General features: G+C 41.7%; 1 protein-coding gene across 1 annotated transcript; it reads left to right on the forward strand.

The window, feature by feature from the left end:
• Nucleotides 1–6,703: 6,703 nt before the first annotated feature.
• LOC307028750 (uncharacterized protein) lies at nt 6,704–16,100 on the forward strand. The gene is made up of 18 exons (XM_079664024.1): nt 6,704–8,860; nt 9,637–9,895; nt 10,025–10,157; nt 10,259–10,333; nt 10,502–10,897; nt 11,085–11,189; nt 11,298–11,530; nt 11,609–11,787; nt 12,377–12,470; nt 12,552–12,787; nt 13,005–13,119; nt 13,521–13,638; nt 13,719–13,810; nt 14,255–14,372; nt 14,470–14,571; nt 14,670–14,843; nt 15,309–15,485; nt 15,713–16,100. Exons 2-18 carry the CDS (start codon nt 9,827–9,829, stop codon nt 15,997–15,999), a joined length of 2,703 nt encoding a protein of 900 aa, XP_079520150.1. The 5' UTR covers nt 6,704–8,860; nt 9,637–9,826; the 3' UTR covers nt 16,000–16,100.
• The last annotated feature ends 1,291 nt before the right edge of the window (nt 16,101–17,391 follow it).

Genomic DNA, 17,391 nt, shown 5'->3' on the forward strand with positions numbered 1-17,391 from the left:
TGGCGTGGGTTTGTGGGGATGTTTCTGGACCTTTTTTATCTATTAGTGGGCACAACTTCAGCAGCTCAGTCCCAAGTTGTGATTTGGCACTCTTCCTCAAGTAACCATCTTTGTCAACCAAGAAGAACGCAGAGTTGATGATCTCATGCTGGAGTAGCTCCTCAACAGTGAAACCCCGGTGACACCCATACTCAATAAGTGAGTCGCTCATCGATAAATTTAGCACAAGCAGCGCTGCCCTCCTTCATACAGCACAACAACTTGTCTATGTCTACGTTGGTCACAATTCCTCCAGTGAGAATATTCTTCAGCGCTACCTGGTCTTGTAGAGGACTGCATACCTTCAGGAGATACTCTGCTATGTCTTGCACCATCCCAACTATCTTAGTTGCAGTACTCGGATTGAAGTCGTGGTGAAGTGAGAGTTCTCCTTCTACATCATCCTTTATCTTCAGGAGGTCAACGTACTGGTCTTTCTTCTACTTGATGATACCCCACAGAGCTACTGCTTCCTTCTTCCTGGTGATACCAATTATCCCCCCACTCACTTTGGCAGGCCGGTTGTAGCACTGCTCTAGTGCCTGGTCAAACGGCACTCCACTACCTTTCTTGGTGGTGTTCACGACAAATCCACCATGCATGTAGGAGTCGTACAGTAGTGGGAACTTATCCTTCAGTTGATAGCAGTCCTGCAGGAATAATGGTGTCCACCGACAGTAGTTTGTTCTCCCAAAAAAGAAGAACAGTGAAGTTGCCCTCTCCATAGCACTGAGGTAGAGAATCCAATCTCCAGAGCGCAGATAATTGGTCAGACCCCTAACTATTGGGTACAGGTCGGAAACGTATGTGTTCCAGTAATCAAAGGACTGGGACAGCGATGCCCTTTCTTTCAGGTAGACTTGAAAGGCTGCTTGGTTGGTGTCAGCACGCTCCTTTGTCGTGTTCCATTCTTCGGCCGTGAGGTCTTTGGACTGGCAGTTGACCTGCAGTGCCTCTAGCTCCGTTCATCTCTCAGGGTATTTGGAGAGGAATGCTTCCAACCTGATAGATGTGAGGACCTCGTGTATCATTGAATGGGCAGTGCGGGCCCTGGAATAGTGGGAACCGGAGATCAGAGTCTTGATGACATCAGTACCATAGCACTCGGTCTCAACTAGAACAGCAAACATTCCAGAGGGTTCCAGATATGTACCAAGACAGGCCAACACAATCTTCTCCATATGAAACCCACCTAGACCAAGGAATATGTTGCTAAACTGGTCTGGTTTCATGAGCTGAATTTCCTTGGCAATACGGTACACACCTTCGTCGGCCCACAACCCACCGTAGGTATCACCCTTCTGTTTCAGAGCATCCTGAAAGTTAATCATCGTGGTGAAGATTGCATCGTATGTTGTAGCTGGATAGGGAAGGATGGGAGTAAGAATTGTGGTGGTAGGATGAAAGGTGCTATTCACAGTTGCACTTCTCAGAGCTGTAAATCCTGGGACATAGTCACTCTCATGTGTTGCTCTTTTGGAGAAGCGATTGACTATCCACAGAAAATAGTCCGAATCTATTGACTTGGTTGACCCAGTGAAGTCTGTTGCTGTGGTGGAGCTATCAGTTGTTGTGGGAGAGGGGTCTGTCGACATATCCAAGACTTCTGCTGCTGCAGTAGTGGAGCTCGTTGTGTTGGAAGTTGGTTCTGCTGCCATGGCGATGGGGCCTGTTGTCAAGGTTGATGGGTCTGTTGCCTTGGAAGTGTGTATCACATCAGATACTACAGTGGTTGACTCTGTTGCTGAGGTAGAGGGTTCTGCTGCTGTAGTAGAGACTGTTGTTGGATCAACAACTGTTGCTGGGGCTATCGGGCCCAATGTAGTAGAATCGTAGAGAATCTCTGATACCTTGTAGTTGGTGGGTATCTCCCCGCGTTCCTTCACTGCCCCCATCCTGATGAGCTGTTGGCAGCTGACTGTAGACCTAAGCTTTATTGTGGTCCGGCTCTGAGCGGCAAGGGGCCTTGCAGAGATCTCACTCTCCTCTGATGGTTTCGCCAGATGAATTGGAACATTTTGGAAGAGAACAAGGATGGTATCGTGTGTGGAGCCTGTTCCTGCCAGGGTGCTTTCATTGCGGTCAAAGTTGTCCAATACCCCATTTAGTGGGCTTGTTGCTTCAAGGATAGTTAGAAGAGGTACTCTGTTGCCACCTGCTGTAGTGATGATCCGTTCAGCGAGGTCCACATCAATCCTCTTGACTGTGTTGTAGCTGACACAAATTCCATGATGGTTAAGAGCGGTCACTAGCTCTTTTGATCGTGTCAGACTGTGCACTCCTTGAGCCGCCATGACATGGAAAGGTGTTGGTTCCTTGCCATCAGTCAGGATGTAGTGCAGAATTTGAAAGACTACATCAGTCTTCAGCTTAGAGGTTGTTTTCCCCTTGAACATATAGGAGCAAAACTCCTCCCATCTTGGTGGTGGGTTCTTAATTAATATGTCCATGGACAGTTTGAGGTCTTGGGGCTCACAAAGGCTCATCTGCAGTCCAAAGCTATATCCTGTCAGCTCCTGCGCCAGCTCAGTTGCAACCTGTTGGACAGGTGAAACTCGCAGGGACTCTTTAAAAAAAAGGGCGTGGTAATTTTGGGGCTTTTCGTCCCGGATAGAGATTTTGGCACACATCCCAAGTTGTTCAGTGGGGTCATATTAGTCTAGAACAGTTGAGATATTCTCTCCTAAATTAAGTGCATACATATCTAACCCAGGTCCTCTACTACTACTAGAAAGACAGTCAAAAACGGTGCATTTTTCCGTCTGAATGTGCACTTTTGTAAGATGTTTAGACAAATTGCTCGTGTTACTGCCCTTACATGCTAAAGTCTTATTGCACTTTTGGCAACGAGCATCGAGACGGGTAAAGTGTAACCGCACCTCGGAGTGTGTGTGTGCGTGTGTGTGTAAACTGCCCCGCCCCCTCGCAAGCAGACGGTGGAGAGAGATCGAAAATACAAAAAAATAATGATAGAAGCGTTTTGCAGTCTTTTGCATGTTAGAAACGGAGTTGGCGACACTAAAACTGCAATATAACGTTTGTGTAGCAATAATACACATGACATATATTTTTTAGATGTCTCCAGTACCAATAAAAAGACCGATAACGTCGGAGCTTAACGGTACCACGGTCTTTAATAATTCAGCCTCGGGCCGGGGCCCGTTTAATACCAGGGCTCGGTACCCATCCCTAATAATTACTAAGTAGCAGATGAATGCTGTGGGATGAAGCTGTCTCTGTGTCTGGTGGCATTAGTCCGGATGCTGCGGTAACGTCTGCCTGACGGCAGCAGACTAAACAGTTTGTGGCTGGGGTGATGGGGGTCTTTTATAATCCTGAGGGATTTCTTCCTGAGCCGCTGGGAGTATAGGTCTGACCTCCATGGATGGCAGCTCCGTCCTGGTGATGTTCTGTGCAGTTTTCACCACCCTCTGTAAAGCCTTACAATTGAGGGCGGTGCAGCTGCCGTACCAGGCCGCGATGCAGCCAGTCAGGATACTCTCTATGGTGCACCTGTAGAAGTTGCAGAGTATCCTGGAATCCATTTTGAACCTCCTCAGCCTGTGGAGGAAGAAGAGCCGCTGTCGAGCTTTCTTGGTGATGGTGGTGGTGTGAGAGTCCATGTCAGGTCCTCAGTGATGTGGACCCCAAGGAACCTGAAGCTGATTACTCTCTCCCCCGCAGTCCCATTGATGGCGATGGGGGCGTGTCCCTCTCCCTGCTGCTTCCTGTAATCCACAATAAGCTCCTTTGTTTTGCTGATGTTGAGATGGAGGTTGTTATCCTGTCACCAATACGTTAGTTTTTTGACCTCCTCTCTGTACGCCGTCTTGTCGCCGTCTGTGATCTGGCCGATGACGGTCGTGTTGTCAGCAAACTTCACGATGGTGTTGGAGCTGTGTATGGCCACGCAGTTGTGAGTGAACAGGAAGTAGAGGAGAGGGCTGAGCGCGCAGCCTTGAGAGGCTCCGGTGTTGAGGATCAGGGTGGAGGATGTGATGTTTCCCACCCACACTGCCTGGGGTCTGCCCGTCAGGAAGTTCAGGATCCAGTCACAGAGGGCGCTGTTGAGCCCGAGGTGTCTGAGCTTGATGACCAGCTTGGAGGGCACAATGGTATTGAAGGCTGAACTGTAATCAATGAACAGCATTCTCACATATGTGTTCTTCTGGTCCAGGTGTGAAATGGCAGTGTGGATGGTGAGGGCTATGGCATCGTCTGTGGACCTGTTTGCTCTGTAGGCACACTGCAGGGGGTCCAGAGAGCCAGGGAGGGAGGAGGTGATGAATGATTTGACTAACCGCTCAAAGCACTTCATTATGATGGAGGTGAGTGCTACTGGGCGGTAGTCATTGAGGCTGGTGATTTTTGTTTTTTTGGGGACAGGAACGATGGTGGAGTGTTTGAAGCATGTGGGGACTACAGACTGCAGCACGGACCTGTTGAAGATGTCTGTGAACACCTCTGCCAGCTGAACTGCATACACCCTGAGAACACGGCCAGGGATGCCATCAGGTCCAGGAGCCCTGTGTGGGTTAAGCCTTTTAAAGGATTTGCACACATCTGCCCTGTTTTAAACAAAAGGTCAGGGCTCCTGATCCTTCTCTGCACCCCCAGTCTGGCTGCTCTCAAATCGTGCAAAAAAACTGTTCAGCTCATCTGGGAGACATGCGCATGCAGACACTCCCGCAGCATCCCCCACTGCTAGTTGGAGAGGAGCCAAACGACAATGCGGCCATCTTCACCGGCGCATCATGTTTTACCTACTACATACTTAACTTAGTATGCAAAATGACGTCATTCTGCATGTTACAGTAAGTAGCCATGTGCTTTCATGTTATCGGCTGAATCTTTATTTATTGATTAGATCACGTTACTCTGATGATAGTGTTCAAGACAGCCTATCTGTCTGAACTCGATCCTTTGAGTAATGTGTTACGGAGCCTTCTCTTCAATCTTTTTTATACATAACGAGCATTTTGCGCTGCTCTTTTCCAATGTGGAAGCAGAATGTGTGAAAGCATACAGCACGATGCGGGGTGTGTCTCTAGACATCTTTAGACTGGAATAGCGGGGCCCAGTATGTGAACTCGCCTCGCAGGTGCACACGCCAGGATAGAGGACATCAGACTCCAGAGAAAACTTGCTCGAGTCCAAGTCGGAGCGTCAATGTACAAGTCGACTCCAAGTCATCGTGGGGGGAAATATTCACAAGTCTGAGTCATCGTGCGCGAGAATTCACAAGTCCAAGTCCGTGTCCCGAAAATCGGCACTCGAGTCCGACTCGAATACTCCATCACTGGTGTGTGCGCTGCCCCGCAGTCAGTGATGGAGCAGCTCTGTCACAGTCTGGTACTGTGCAAAGCCTGTACAACTCAGGGTGAAACACTATATTGTATTTTTACTGACTTTTGTAGTCATGGTACTAACTGAAACATTTCAAACATTTTATGTATTACAGGTTGATTAATGTCGCAACCAGCCCATCTCCGAGTGATACTTTCAGACCATGCTGTCCAGAAACTGACATTACCATCTGGGATCCGGAACAGTTGAAGAACTTAATTCAGTTGTTCAAGATACATTTGAGATTTCTAGGGATTTGGATTACAAGGATGCTGATTTTGGTAATGGGTTCTTGTTGCTTTCGACAAATGGCATCACTGATAAGGACACTATCAAGGTTATATATATCCAGGAACCCTCTACAGTAGTGACCATCAATTGGCGGCCCGCAAGGCGGGGATGACTGTGGCGTTGGCGGAGTGGTTAGTGTGTGCGCCCCCCACATGTCACAAACCGAATAGGAAAAACATAAATCGTTTTTTTTGTTTTTCTGTATTAAAACCAAAACGGAAAACCAAAAAACCGACCTTATTCTGTTTTTAAACCAAAACGGGTTAACAAGAAAGTTACCGGTTCACCAAGGAGGAAGTGGAGCACACAGGAGACAACCGTTTCATTGCAGACTGTTATATTTATGTGGGGGAAGTGGCAGCGCATACATTATTTGAGATATGCGTGCCTGGCAAACTATTTTCTTATATCCTGCAACCGTTTCCCACCAATCAGGACACGGTATTAATAAAAAAGTTGATTCCTTTCCCTGCCAATCAGGACTGCTTTCAGTTTTATTACAACGGATACAGGCTTATAAAAAAAAAGAAAAAAGTGAACATATTAATCAATTTTTTATATATATATTAGGGCTGTCAGTCGATTAAAATATTTAATCGCGATTAATCGCATGATTGTCCATAGTTAATCGCGATTCATCGCAAATTAATCGCACATTTTTTATCTGTTCTAAATGCACCTTAGAGGAATATTTTTCAAGTTTTTAATACTCTTATCAACATGTGAGTGGACAAATATGCTTTATGCAAATGTTTATTATCATTTGAACAATGAAAAATATTCTCATGAATATTAAACACAACAACCTCGGAACATTACAAATATTCGCCTCAATTCAACCTGGAACCTCTCTCATACTATAATACAATACAAAGTGTGTGTGTGTGTGTGTGTGTGTGTGTGTGTGTGTGTGTGTGTGTGTGTGTGTGTGTGTGTGTGTGTGTGTGTGTGTGTGTGTGTGTGTGTGTGTGTGTGTGTGTGTGTGTGTGTGTGTGTGTGTGTGTGTGTGTGTGTGTGTGTGTGTGTGTGTGTGTGTGTGTGTGTTGCAGGATTAAGTTGAATTATTTGAAGTATTAAAGTAACGTAGTATGGCAGGAAAGTTAAATCTGGTATATTCATTTTAATGTCACCTTATATATATTCATGTGTGTTAGATTTGAAGGGACAAAGTATATTTTCCCTCCCCAATATATTGAGGTGAAGTCTTTGTGTTTAGAGAAGGATGGGAGCAGGGGACATCCTAATTTGGGGATAGCTCCAAGACTCTGGAATGTTTCCCTCGTAAAAGAAGGGGGTGCGTTACACATGCTTGGGGCAAATGTGTGTTTTCATTGCAGTAAATATATGTGCTACATGATTACCGTTCAACTATACCTCTGTTCTTATTCTTTCATGTGTGGGTACTAAATGGCTACAAACATTGTGGAGAAATTAGCTTAAACATGTTTTATTACTATATATGAAATGGAAGCAGCTTTTATGACAGGGAGGAGAGAGCTGGGGGAGGGGACATTCTTCCGAAGATTTTCAGCATGTCAATTATCAGGGAAATCTACTTGTTTTCAATAGATGTGTGTGGTTGGTTACTTTGTATTAATAATAACAGTATGTGTAAAGGAAGCTGGAAATATACAATGTGAAACCTTTTATTTGAAGTAAAGGTGGGAACGATAGCTCAAACAAATGGAAAGGCGGTAGGACAAATGAGTGTGTTCTCTATATTAAGCCTGTGTGAAGTTTGACTATTTGAAAAGCATCTCTAATACTGCTTAAGAGCATAGGTAATGTGTTCCTCGTTATTATTGATATGAAAGTAATTAACATGTATTACGTATATATTTAGCCAACTATAACAACTATATCTTAAAACATACTTTTAACTTGTGTGTGGCAGCCTGAGGCGGGAAGATGGACAAAGGGCCATAAAGGGGATGTGTGTGTGCTGGCTACAAGATGTGAAATAAGATAAGGAAACTTGTTGTTGAGAGCAAGTTCGTACCAGACACCAAAAGGTGTCTGGTCTTCGTCAAACTGAAAGAGACTTTTTGTTTCCGGGTTTCTTCTGCTGTGTCGCACTGATTGGGTGCGACAGGCCATGTGTTGGTCTCTGCCAATAAGATGACCTCGGGGGGAAAGCACGCACACACCTCCTCCTGTGTTTTTAGTATGAAACACTGTGTTTTCCAGGGGTTCGACCTCTTTTTTCTTCAGGCTGACCAGGAGAGTAAGACAGGAGAAAGAGCAGGAAGTACTTCCTTTGTATTTGTATTGTTACCTTGTATCATTAAAGCAAGATTATTGTTTAACTTGTATTCTGGTGTTTTCTTAATCCCTTCCTTTTTACGAATTTACCCAGCTTATCAAACGACACGCAGAGACGAGGTTGGTTTTAAACATCCTCCAAATCTCCAACAAGTGGTGACCCGACGTGTCTGAGTGGGGTGTTTTCGGGGAAGAAACCACCAGCAGCAAGCGGACGGAATAGTCCAGGGCTAAACATCTCGGCCTCTTCTGACAACTAAAAACAGAGCTCTGTATCAGGTGAGCAGATACCAGTTTAATTCGAAATCTGTGATTTGACCATATTCCAAATTTTAGAGTTGTCAGACGAAGTTTGAAGTGTTTTTTTTTTTTTGGTAACAATACGGATACGTGTTTTAGCTAAAAGGTAGGATATTAAGTTCTTACAGTTGGAAGGGTATTGGAGTCCCTGGCTTAAAAAGTGGAGGTAGAGAGTCCCCACAGTTAGCCTGTCTGGAGTAGTCAAATGGTTGTATTAAGTCTCCATATAAGACTGACTCAAAATAACGAATCCACAGCTCGACGGGGCTGGAGACGAGTTATTTTTTATAAGTGATCCAAAGGAGAGTAACGCAAACTTCAGAAAGTCATTCTGAAGTGACCGGGCCTCACTATCAGCCTGTCCTCCTACAAAAAACGACCAAATAGGTCGATTGTTTAAGCAGTGTTGATCACGATATTACGACCCATAGCCACGTAGCTTTCCCATTATTCATTTCTAGCAGCAGTTTATTACAACCTTTTGTCACGTTTTGTCACGATCGTAATCCCGTGAACTTTAACCTTGCGCATCAATAAAAGTGCGACGAGCCAAGAAGATGAAGATGAAGAAGAAGATGAAGAAGAAGAAGGATTGTTAAAGAGCGTCAGAGCTTTACAAGTGGTAAATCTGATTTCTGTATTTCATTTGATTTGTTTACGCTTTTAATTAATCCTGTCGTTTTTCTACTAATCATGTTTAACCACGATATTTCAGTTTTACGTTTTAGGGCTGGCCCGTGGCATAGGCAGTATAGGCTAATGCATGTTGTTAGCAATAGCATGGCTGTAAAGGTTAGCGCTTAGCGCTTAGCTTATATGCGCTAACGGATATGTATTGCAATATAAGAAGGTTCGTCTACAACAAGTTGGAGGGAGAGTTTTCTCCTTCGCACAAAAGGAGCTAAAATCTTGCCTAAAAACAAAACCCTTGGTAGCACGTGACATAACACATAACAATGGCAAAAGTATGTATATTCAGCTAACCAGACCAGGACATGATATGAACGTAAACAATGCGAAAGGAAATGGCACTTTAATAATAATAATAATAATAGTTGACATTTACATGGCGCTTTTTATAATGCACACACTTTTTCTTTCTTCGAAATGTCACCTAACATGTTGCATTAATGATAGTTAGGGTAAGTTCAACACTTGAATATCATCAGGTCATAGTTGTTGTACTACTTTAAACATTCGCTAATTCAACTTAAGTTTTGTGAAAGCATCACATCTAGTTAAAAAGAGAAATATATTTCCCTGTAATTACTGATTTACCTGGGACTTGATTGATTTTGGTGCCTGTAGTTTTATTTTGGCGGATGCTTATTTATGAAGCAACAATTAAATTACATGGTAGCACAGCTAATCTGAGTTCATCTGTTTGGTTTTTTTCAGGTCATCTATCAATTCAATTATATGAAGTAGCCTATTATCATAAAAAAATCAACGGTTCTTTTCAGAGCCATATTCCTCTTCCTACTCTCTTTCACCCCTCTCGTTTTCTTGTCTTTTGTTTTGTTTTTCTCCCTCCCTGTATGTCAGTTCATCCTTTGTTTGTTGTTGCCCTTTTTATCCTCACTTAAAAATGTCATCCAAGCAACTGAATGAATGGCTAGAGATAGGGAATGCCCTCGCAGATGAGTTGGCAAATAAGGCAAGTACAACATTATCCAAAAATGTATTATAACATTTACTCAAATGATAACAGACACACACATTACAAAGATGTGTGTGCAACAATTAAGGGAAATATATAATCTCTTTTATATATTTATATATTAAGATACCAAAGAAACCAAAGAAACCGAAGATACAGAAGATACCAAAGAAAATAACGCAAGGATCAAATGTTTCCTGGAGGAAGAGGGACCTGGATGGGAACATTATAGCCCAACATTGGAATAAGAATCGATCTGGTCTGTAAAATATAATCTAGTTCTAGTGTTTCATTAAGTTTTAATGTCGTTGGTCGGTCCTCAATAATGTTTCCCATATCATCGTACTTTGTTTTATGCAGTTAAACCTTCCAGCTCTCAGAAGTCCCCAGAGGTCGAGGAGACACATGAGATTCCTCTACAGGTCCCAAGTCTTGGTATGCACAATGAATTCTTAAATTATCCTTCAACTTGAAATGTAGGTAATTGTTTGTAGTATGTAATAGCTTTGTTCATGATACATTGTAAAGTGAAAAGCCATGTATGGAATATCTTTTTTAAATTAAACTAAATTCCATGATTTGTTTTATATTTTGTTATTTTAGATCAACATCTTCAGACACTGAGAAACCTGTTGGGTTCTCTCACTGTCCCTGCATCATCAGAAGAAACACCCACTGCATCAACATGGACCCAAAGACAGTTGAAACGTGAACAAAAATTCAGAGCTGCAATGCCAGAGCTCCTTAATTTGAAATTGGCTGCAGAGATTGTCACTACACGTTCCTGTCTCCAATGCAAAACTGCTGATGCTGTGGTCCGGTGCTTGGACTGTGTTCCACCAGGAACTCCCTTTCTTTGTCCGGCATGTGACCCTATTATCCATGGTAAACATGTCTTCCATGACAGGGAAGCCATGTTTGATGGGTTTTACAGACCTATTCCTCCCACATCCTTAGTGGTTGTGGATGAAAGTGGCCAATATGGACTCTGTGAACAAGGTGGGTTCAAATAAGGTATTACATATTCCCTTACCATGGTTTCCTAATGTGCACTAAATATACAGCGGCATCATTTTCACCATGTCGGAAGTTTGCTTTAACAGTTAAAATGTCTCAATTTGTATTGACTACATTTCCTAACATGTCCTAACATGCATATGAATCTCTGAAATTGTCTTTGCTGCAGTGTGTCTGCTTCCAATTCCTCCGCCATCCCAAATCTGCTTCTGTGGTCCAAGCCAAGATTTCACCATCATCCCAGGAAAGCAGACCGTGTTGGTGACTATCAATGGTTTGTTGCCACCAGAAGACGATCAAGCAGAAATACAGGATTACTATTATACTTTTGTCCTACATTGCATAGATAGCTGTCAAATTGCACATTTATATTTTTTCTCAGGTCCATACAACGTTCGTCTGCCTTCTGTGTGCTGCCCAATTTGTTCCGCCAAATGGTCCCCGAGCATAGGTGACTTGCTGGGATACAAATACTGGCCAGCAACCGACAGCTGCAAAATTATTTTTAAGTTTGATGTGTTCACATCATTCGAGCAAATGAAATTGGCCAGCCCAGCATTATCCCAGCAAGTATTTATAAAAATGCTTGAACATCGATCGTTTTCCACAGGAAGGGTAAGAATAAAATGTGGTTTTCAAGATTTTTGAATACCAAACTTTTAATTAACCAAATGAATACCATTCTTTTTCCAGACAGGCAGAATCTGTAGCGATATCTTCCACAGAGTCTTTCGGGAGTTTGCCTTCTGTAATTACAGACAAGAAGATCTATGCCTGGTGGAGCCCTTTAAATGCCCAGCATGCACACCTGACATGCTGGCTATTGCTGTAGATGGCAATAGAAAGCATTATCGCTTCAAGAAGTCCAGAGGGTCAGTGAAATCATATTCTCATTTTAGTTGCTGTTTTATTGACTAAGCTGAATGTCTTTGCTGAAATGTCTAACTTTCCCCAACTCTGCAATTTCTTTTTCCAAAGTTTGTAGACCATCAGAAAACAATGGTTGGTGTGAAATTACACATAATTATATAAATCCAATTCATAAACATTATTATATATGACGCCTGTAAAGTTAACTCAACTTTAAAATGTTAAATGGTTGACGTTAGTTGGATATGTTGGAGCTAAGAACCAGTTTTGGATATAATCGCTTCATGAAAAATGTATTAAATTGCCCAGGAACCTTTTTCTATGCCTTCCTCTGCCCTATTCCATGCCCATCAATATAAAGGATGTACTTTTATTTTTACCTTTTTACAAGAAGTCAGTAAACTTTTCACTAATGTTAAATAATGGTGGCAAAAGACTTTACACAGAATTACAGATCAAATTCACAAAGACCTTTTCCACATTTATGAAAATGTTATGGCAAAAGCAAATTGGCCACATTAAATAGAGGACACAATCAAACTTATGTATGTATGATAATGTTGCTTACAATGTCTTTCTCGAATTTCGCAGGACAGATGAACCGTCTCTATTTGATGGACTGTTCATTGCCCAGGACAGTAAAGTGTCTGCCTTTGTCGACAAAATCAGGAGCCAGATGACGATTGTAAGAATCTATTCAATCCCCTAACCCTTTATTTATTTTTCTTAGCACAGGGTTAAATGTAACAGATTGTGTCTATTTCAGAAAAGTGGTCGTGATGTTTGTGTACCGGCAACATTCACAGCTTGCAGAGAAACCTCACACAAGTCCAGGGCCAAGGTGGATGAGGAAGGACTGCAAATAGCTGTGTGCAGACATGGCATCTTGCTACAAGGCCTAAATCACTACCGTGGTGAAATATATGCCTACCCAATGTTCCTGCAGAAGGAGCTGGCTGAAGTTGCGAATGCAACATTCTTTTGTATGGATGTTGCCTGCAGGTAGTTATAACTATTGCAAAATTGGAAGTGTTTGTGGGAAACGTGTTATCTATTTAATTCTTGCACATCCAGTAGATGTAAAGCAAAAAAAACATTCATTTGGATAAATGCTGATGTTGGTTACAAGGATTGTACTGGTAATTTTAAGGACCTGGTTTATCTTTTTACTATTATGCCATCATGCAACTGGAAGAGCTAATTGATTTTGTCATTACAGGTACTGGCCTTATTTGGAGAAGATGGCAGCAAAGTTGCCTGAGCTCCAACCACTTACAGAGATGAAACCTTTTCTCTCTGTAATGCACGCCAAGGCCCACACAGGCAAATGCGAGGTACAGTATGCAAATTAAACATTTGTGTCACTAGATTCAAATGTTTTAGAAATTGTAGTGCACATAAGAATATCATGTAGTATATTCTATTCAAGCCTGTGGAATAATTGTAATAGTTACAAATGTTGACAAAATTGTTACAAAACAGACTGTCACAAGGATAGGCTTCCAAAACCCATTATGTTTATTTTAGTAAATATATCCGCACTGTAGAAATAATGAATGAATAGAGCTTCAAATAACTGCAGTTGTGACATTGTAGTTCAAAGCATAATTCAATATCAGAACATTTTAACTTTCTGAAATTGCTCCTGACACTGATGATAACTAAAGATGTACAGTACAAGAAATTATAATATTGAACTAAATAGCTAGATCTCATTGTTTATGATTCTGAGCAGGTGAAGTGGGGTGGCAGAAGCCAGGAAGGTGCTGGAAATACTGTCGGCGAGGAAGTGGAACAGGTTAACAGCTTCCTCTCAAGGGCAGCTCTGACAACAAAATACATGACCAAATCAGGTTGGTAGAGGAAAACAAATAGTTTTAAGTAGTGCCACATTGTAAAGCTCATATGAATTTTCATGTTTTTGTGTTTACAGCTAGAGCAGATATGATAACCGTGCTGGCTATGCAATGGAACCACAGGAAGGTGGAGAATCTCCACAAGACACTCTCAAAGAGATTTGTCAAAGTAAGACGTCCATGCTGCATTTCAAAATGTATATTAAGACTATCCGAGTTTGTTGTTGTAGTAATTTAACACCATCCTTAGCTACATGTTGTTGAATTGAATGTATTCTGCAATCATTTCATTATGATGGTGCTGCCATGGCACACTGTTCTGCCAAGAGAGTCTCTGTTCTGTTTGTTTTTAATAAAGCACTATAGGTTGATTCATCTGAATTTCTGGATAATAATAATAATAATAATAATAATAATAATAATAATGTTAATCCTGCTTGATCTTGAAAAAAAAGGGAAACTAAGGTGATACTTGCCAACCTTGAAGAGAAGGTGTTTAGCATTTCATGTTGTTGTCTGGTCAGTTAATGTGCATAAAGGAATTCAGTAAAAAACAACCTTCTCAACCAACTGGAACGCATATTCACTTTTTCCTTTTAAACATTCTAACCAGACTACACAGAGAGCACAAACTGAAGTGGACAATCTTGAGAGTCTCAAGCAAGAGCTGAACATCTCCCTGGAGGACACGGAGCAGTGGGTGTTGGAGGTCAAGCAATGGGCAGCCACTGGTATGTTATATGATCACTGTGGTATAGATTTGGTTCCATATTTCCAAACATTTGGCTTCATGTTTTATGATTACACCTTGTTGTTTCTGTTTTCAAGAGAAACATGGAGCCCAGAGTAGCCAAGAGGAGCTCCAGAGAGAAATAGATGAAATTATTTATTCCCTCCGAAGAAAGAAACACGACCTCTATCGACAAAATGGTATTTATTATTACGTTATCTAGAAACAATATTTGTTTCTTGTTGTTGTTGTTTGTATTATTAATATTAGTTTATTTGTATTTTGTTTTACTTTACAGACAGCAACCAAACAAGGCAACGCAAACGGAGAAGACTGACAGAGCTCAAGAAGAAACTCAGAGAGAGGATACTGCAGTACAACACCATTGATGCCTGTTCAGAGAAAATTGACACAGAAGCAGCATGCGGTCTGTCTGAGGATGTCATTCTGCCCTGGGAGGCGCAAGGAGATGGTAAGAAACAACTTGTTTTTGTTTGCCCTAGATATTCCATAAATTCAGTTGAAGTACTAGAATACAATCACCAATGTAACACAGAGCTGTCAACATAGGTGTCACAAATCATCATGATCACAACAAATCATTTTAAAATAATTATATTGAAAGGTCTGTATGATGTTGCCCTATCAAGTCTTAATAGTCTAGTCTCACTGGGACAGGCATATCTATGGAAACAGTAAAACCCTTCCTGACCACCCTGAGCTGCATACTAATGTTGAATCTCAAGACATACTGAATGTAATTCTGCCAACATAGACAGAATTGAAAAAATTCAGCAAGCGGCGAGGTTGAATTTTTTTTTACCAGATTTTAAGGTTTTGGTCAATTTAATTAAAAAAGATTGAATACAAACTGATATTATTTGTTTTATTAGCCTTACCATTGTGGTTGTTATATTTTGTGTTTTTTCCATTATAGTGGTGAACCTGCGCACAAAGAGGCGACTTTTTGACCAGGTTATGCTGGTCAGGCGTATGGAAGAGGAGAAAGTCATCATTGTGAAGGAGATGACCCAGCATTGTCAAAATCTGAGGCAGGCACTGGACAAACTGGACCGCCTCCTTCATCAGACAAAAGACGACATCAGGAACCAAAGTATGTTCCACAAATACCGATTTATAATATTTGCCACTGCCCCCCTCCCAGTGTCAAATGTCTATCACTGAATAGCATCTGTAATGATTGCATTTTTTCTGAATCCCAAATCTTTTTAGCTAATATACAGCCTCGGAGTTAAACATTCAAATTGCTTATATGGAACCAACATCAATGCTAATTAAAAGTTGCCTTACATAGACTGTCATTTTGTCTTTTTATTTTAGTTTCTCCAAGCGATATAACAGAAGAGGGATACAGGGGACTGCACTGCTGTATTTTACACCATCAATATCTTCTGGAGCAGAAACTGAGCAGAGTCACCAGCACCTACAGCTGTATTGGCTCGGACTCGTCTTTTCTCATGATGGAGGAAGACATTGAAGACGGTAATGAGGACGACGAACAGGACGGTGATGAGGACGGTGATGAGGACAACGAACAAGACGGTGATGAGGACGGTGATGAGGACAACGAACAAGACGGTGATGAGGACGGTGATGAGGAAAACTAACAGGACGGTGATAAGGACAACAAACAGGACAACGAACAGGACTTAACAAGTCTATTGTGTTGTATGCATGTCAACGTATTAAAACGAGTATTACGATTGAATGGCTTGTTTATTACCTTTTTTTTTATATGATCCTGCTTTGCATTTACTATGTCTGGTATCCAAGTAAATGCCATTAGCAGTTATCAGTCACCTTCAGATCCGAGTTACCTCGAGGGCCAGAGGTTCCCCACCCCTGGTATAAGGTTTTGGTGATCACCCTTATTATCATCATGTCATTTAATCATGATCTGTTTAATTAGCCAATGCTTACATCCAAAGAATGTGTCTAGACTTTACTCCTACAGACACACACTAACAATACAAATTGAGCTAAGTAATACACTCACGAGCCACTTAATTAGGTACACCTTGCTAGGATGGGTTGGACCCCCATCTGCTTTCAGAACTGCGTTAAGTCTTCATGGCATAGATTAAACAAGGTACTGGAAGCATTCCTCAGAGATTTCACTCAATATTGACCTGATCGCATCACACAGTTTCTGCAGATTTGTCGGCTGCACATCCATGACGCAAATCTCTCGTTCACCATATCCCAATGGTGCACTGTAGGATTTGGATCTGATGACTGTGGACTGTGACATTTGAGTAAAATTCATTGTCATGTTCAAGAAACCAGTTGGAGAATATTTGAGCTTTGTGACACGGTGAGTTATCCTGCTGGAAGTAGCCATCAGAAGATTGGTACACTGTTGTCATAAAGGCATGGACATGGTCAGCACAACCCGGTATCACGGCAAGACGTGAACATGTGACGATTTACCATGATGGGAGACGTGAAGCTGTCACGATTTCGTCCCTTCAAACGTGACATTTACACAGTATTGTTAACGTGGCCCAACCAGTGGAGATATACCCGGAAATGCCAAGCAAATGCTACCCCGACGGTCGGTTGATATTATTATCAATATTAATATAATAATGATTTCATTTCTAATAGTCACACTCAATTTCGCTAATTTTCTGTTGCCCCAGCTGGTCGGCACCTCTTTTAGCAGATACAAAGGCTATATTCATTTATTAAATCGATGTGTGTGGATGTGGAATTAACGGACGTGACGTTGCACGATTGCGTTACCAGGCAACAGCTTCGGTTCATGTTAATTTATAAACTCTTCAACTCGAACCGTAGTTATATTTTAAAACATTTTAGAAAGCCTCATGAAATATTTTAATGTACATTTTAAATTAAATGTGAAGGAATGTGTGTATAACAAAATACATCCGTCAAAAACAATACCGGAAACAGACGTAGGCAAGATCCTCGGTTATGGCTAGAAAGGATCCTTCTATTGTAAATATGACGTCACGTTCTCGTTGTAACTCTCGTTG

The sequence above is a fragment of the Notothenia rossii genome, assembly GCF_949606895.1.
Source record: "Notothenia rossii genome assembly, chromosome: 2".
Classification (NCBI taxonomy): domain Eukaryota; kingdom Metazoa; phylum Chordata; class Actinopteri; order Perciformes; family Nototheniidae; genus Notothenia; species Notothenia rossii.

What these genes read in the sequence shown, in the direction of transcription:
- LOC307028750 (XM_079664024.1), top strand. Translation starts at nt 9,827, where the DNA reads ATGTCATCCAAGCAACTGAATGAATGGCTAGAGATAGGGAATGCCCTC. An exon ending in AAAATACATGACCAAATCAG is followed by an intron (nt 13,639 to 13,718) that starts GTTGGTAGAGGA and finishes TTGTGTTTACAG; the next exon opens with CTAGAGCAGATATGATAACC. An exon ending in CGACCTCTATCGACAAAATG is followed by an intron (nt 14,572 to 14,669) that starts GTATTTATTATT and finishes TTTACTTTACAG; the next exon opens with ACAGCAACCAAACAAGGCAA.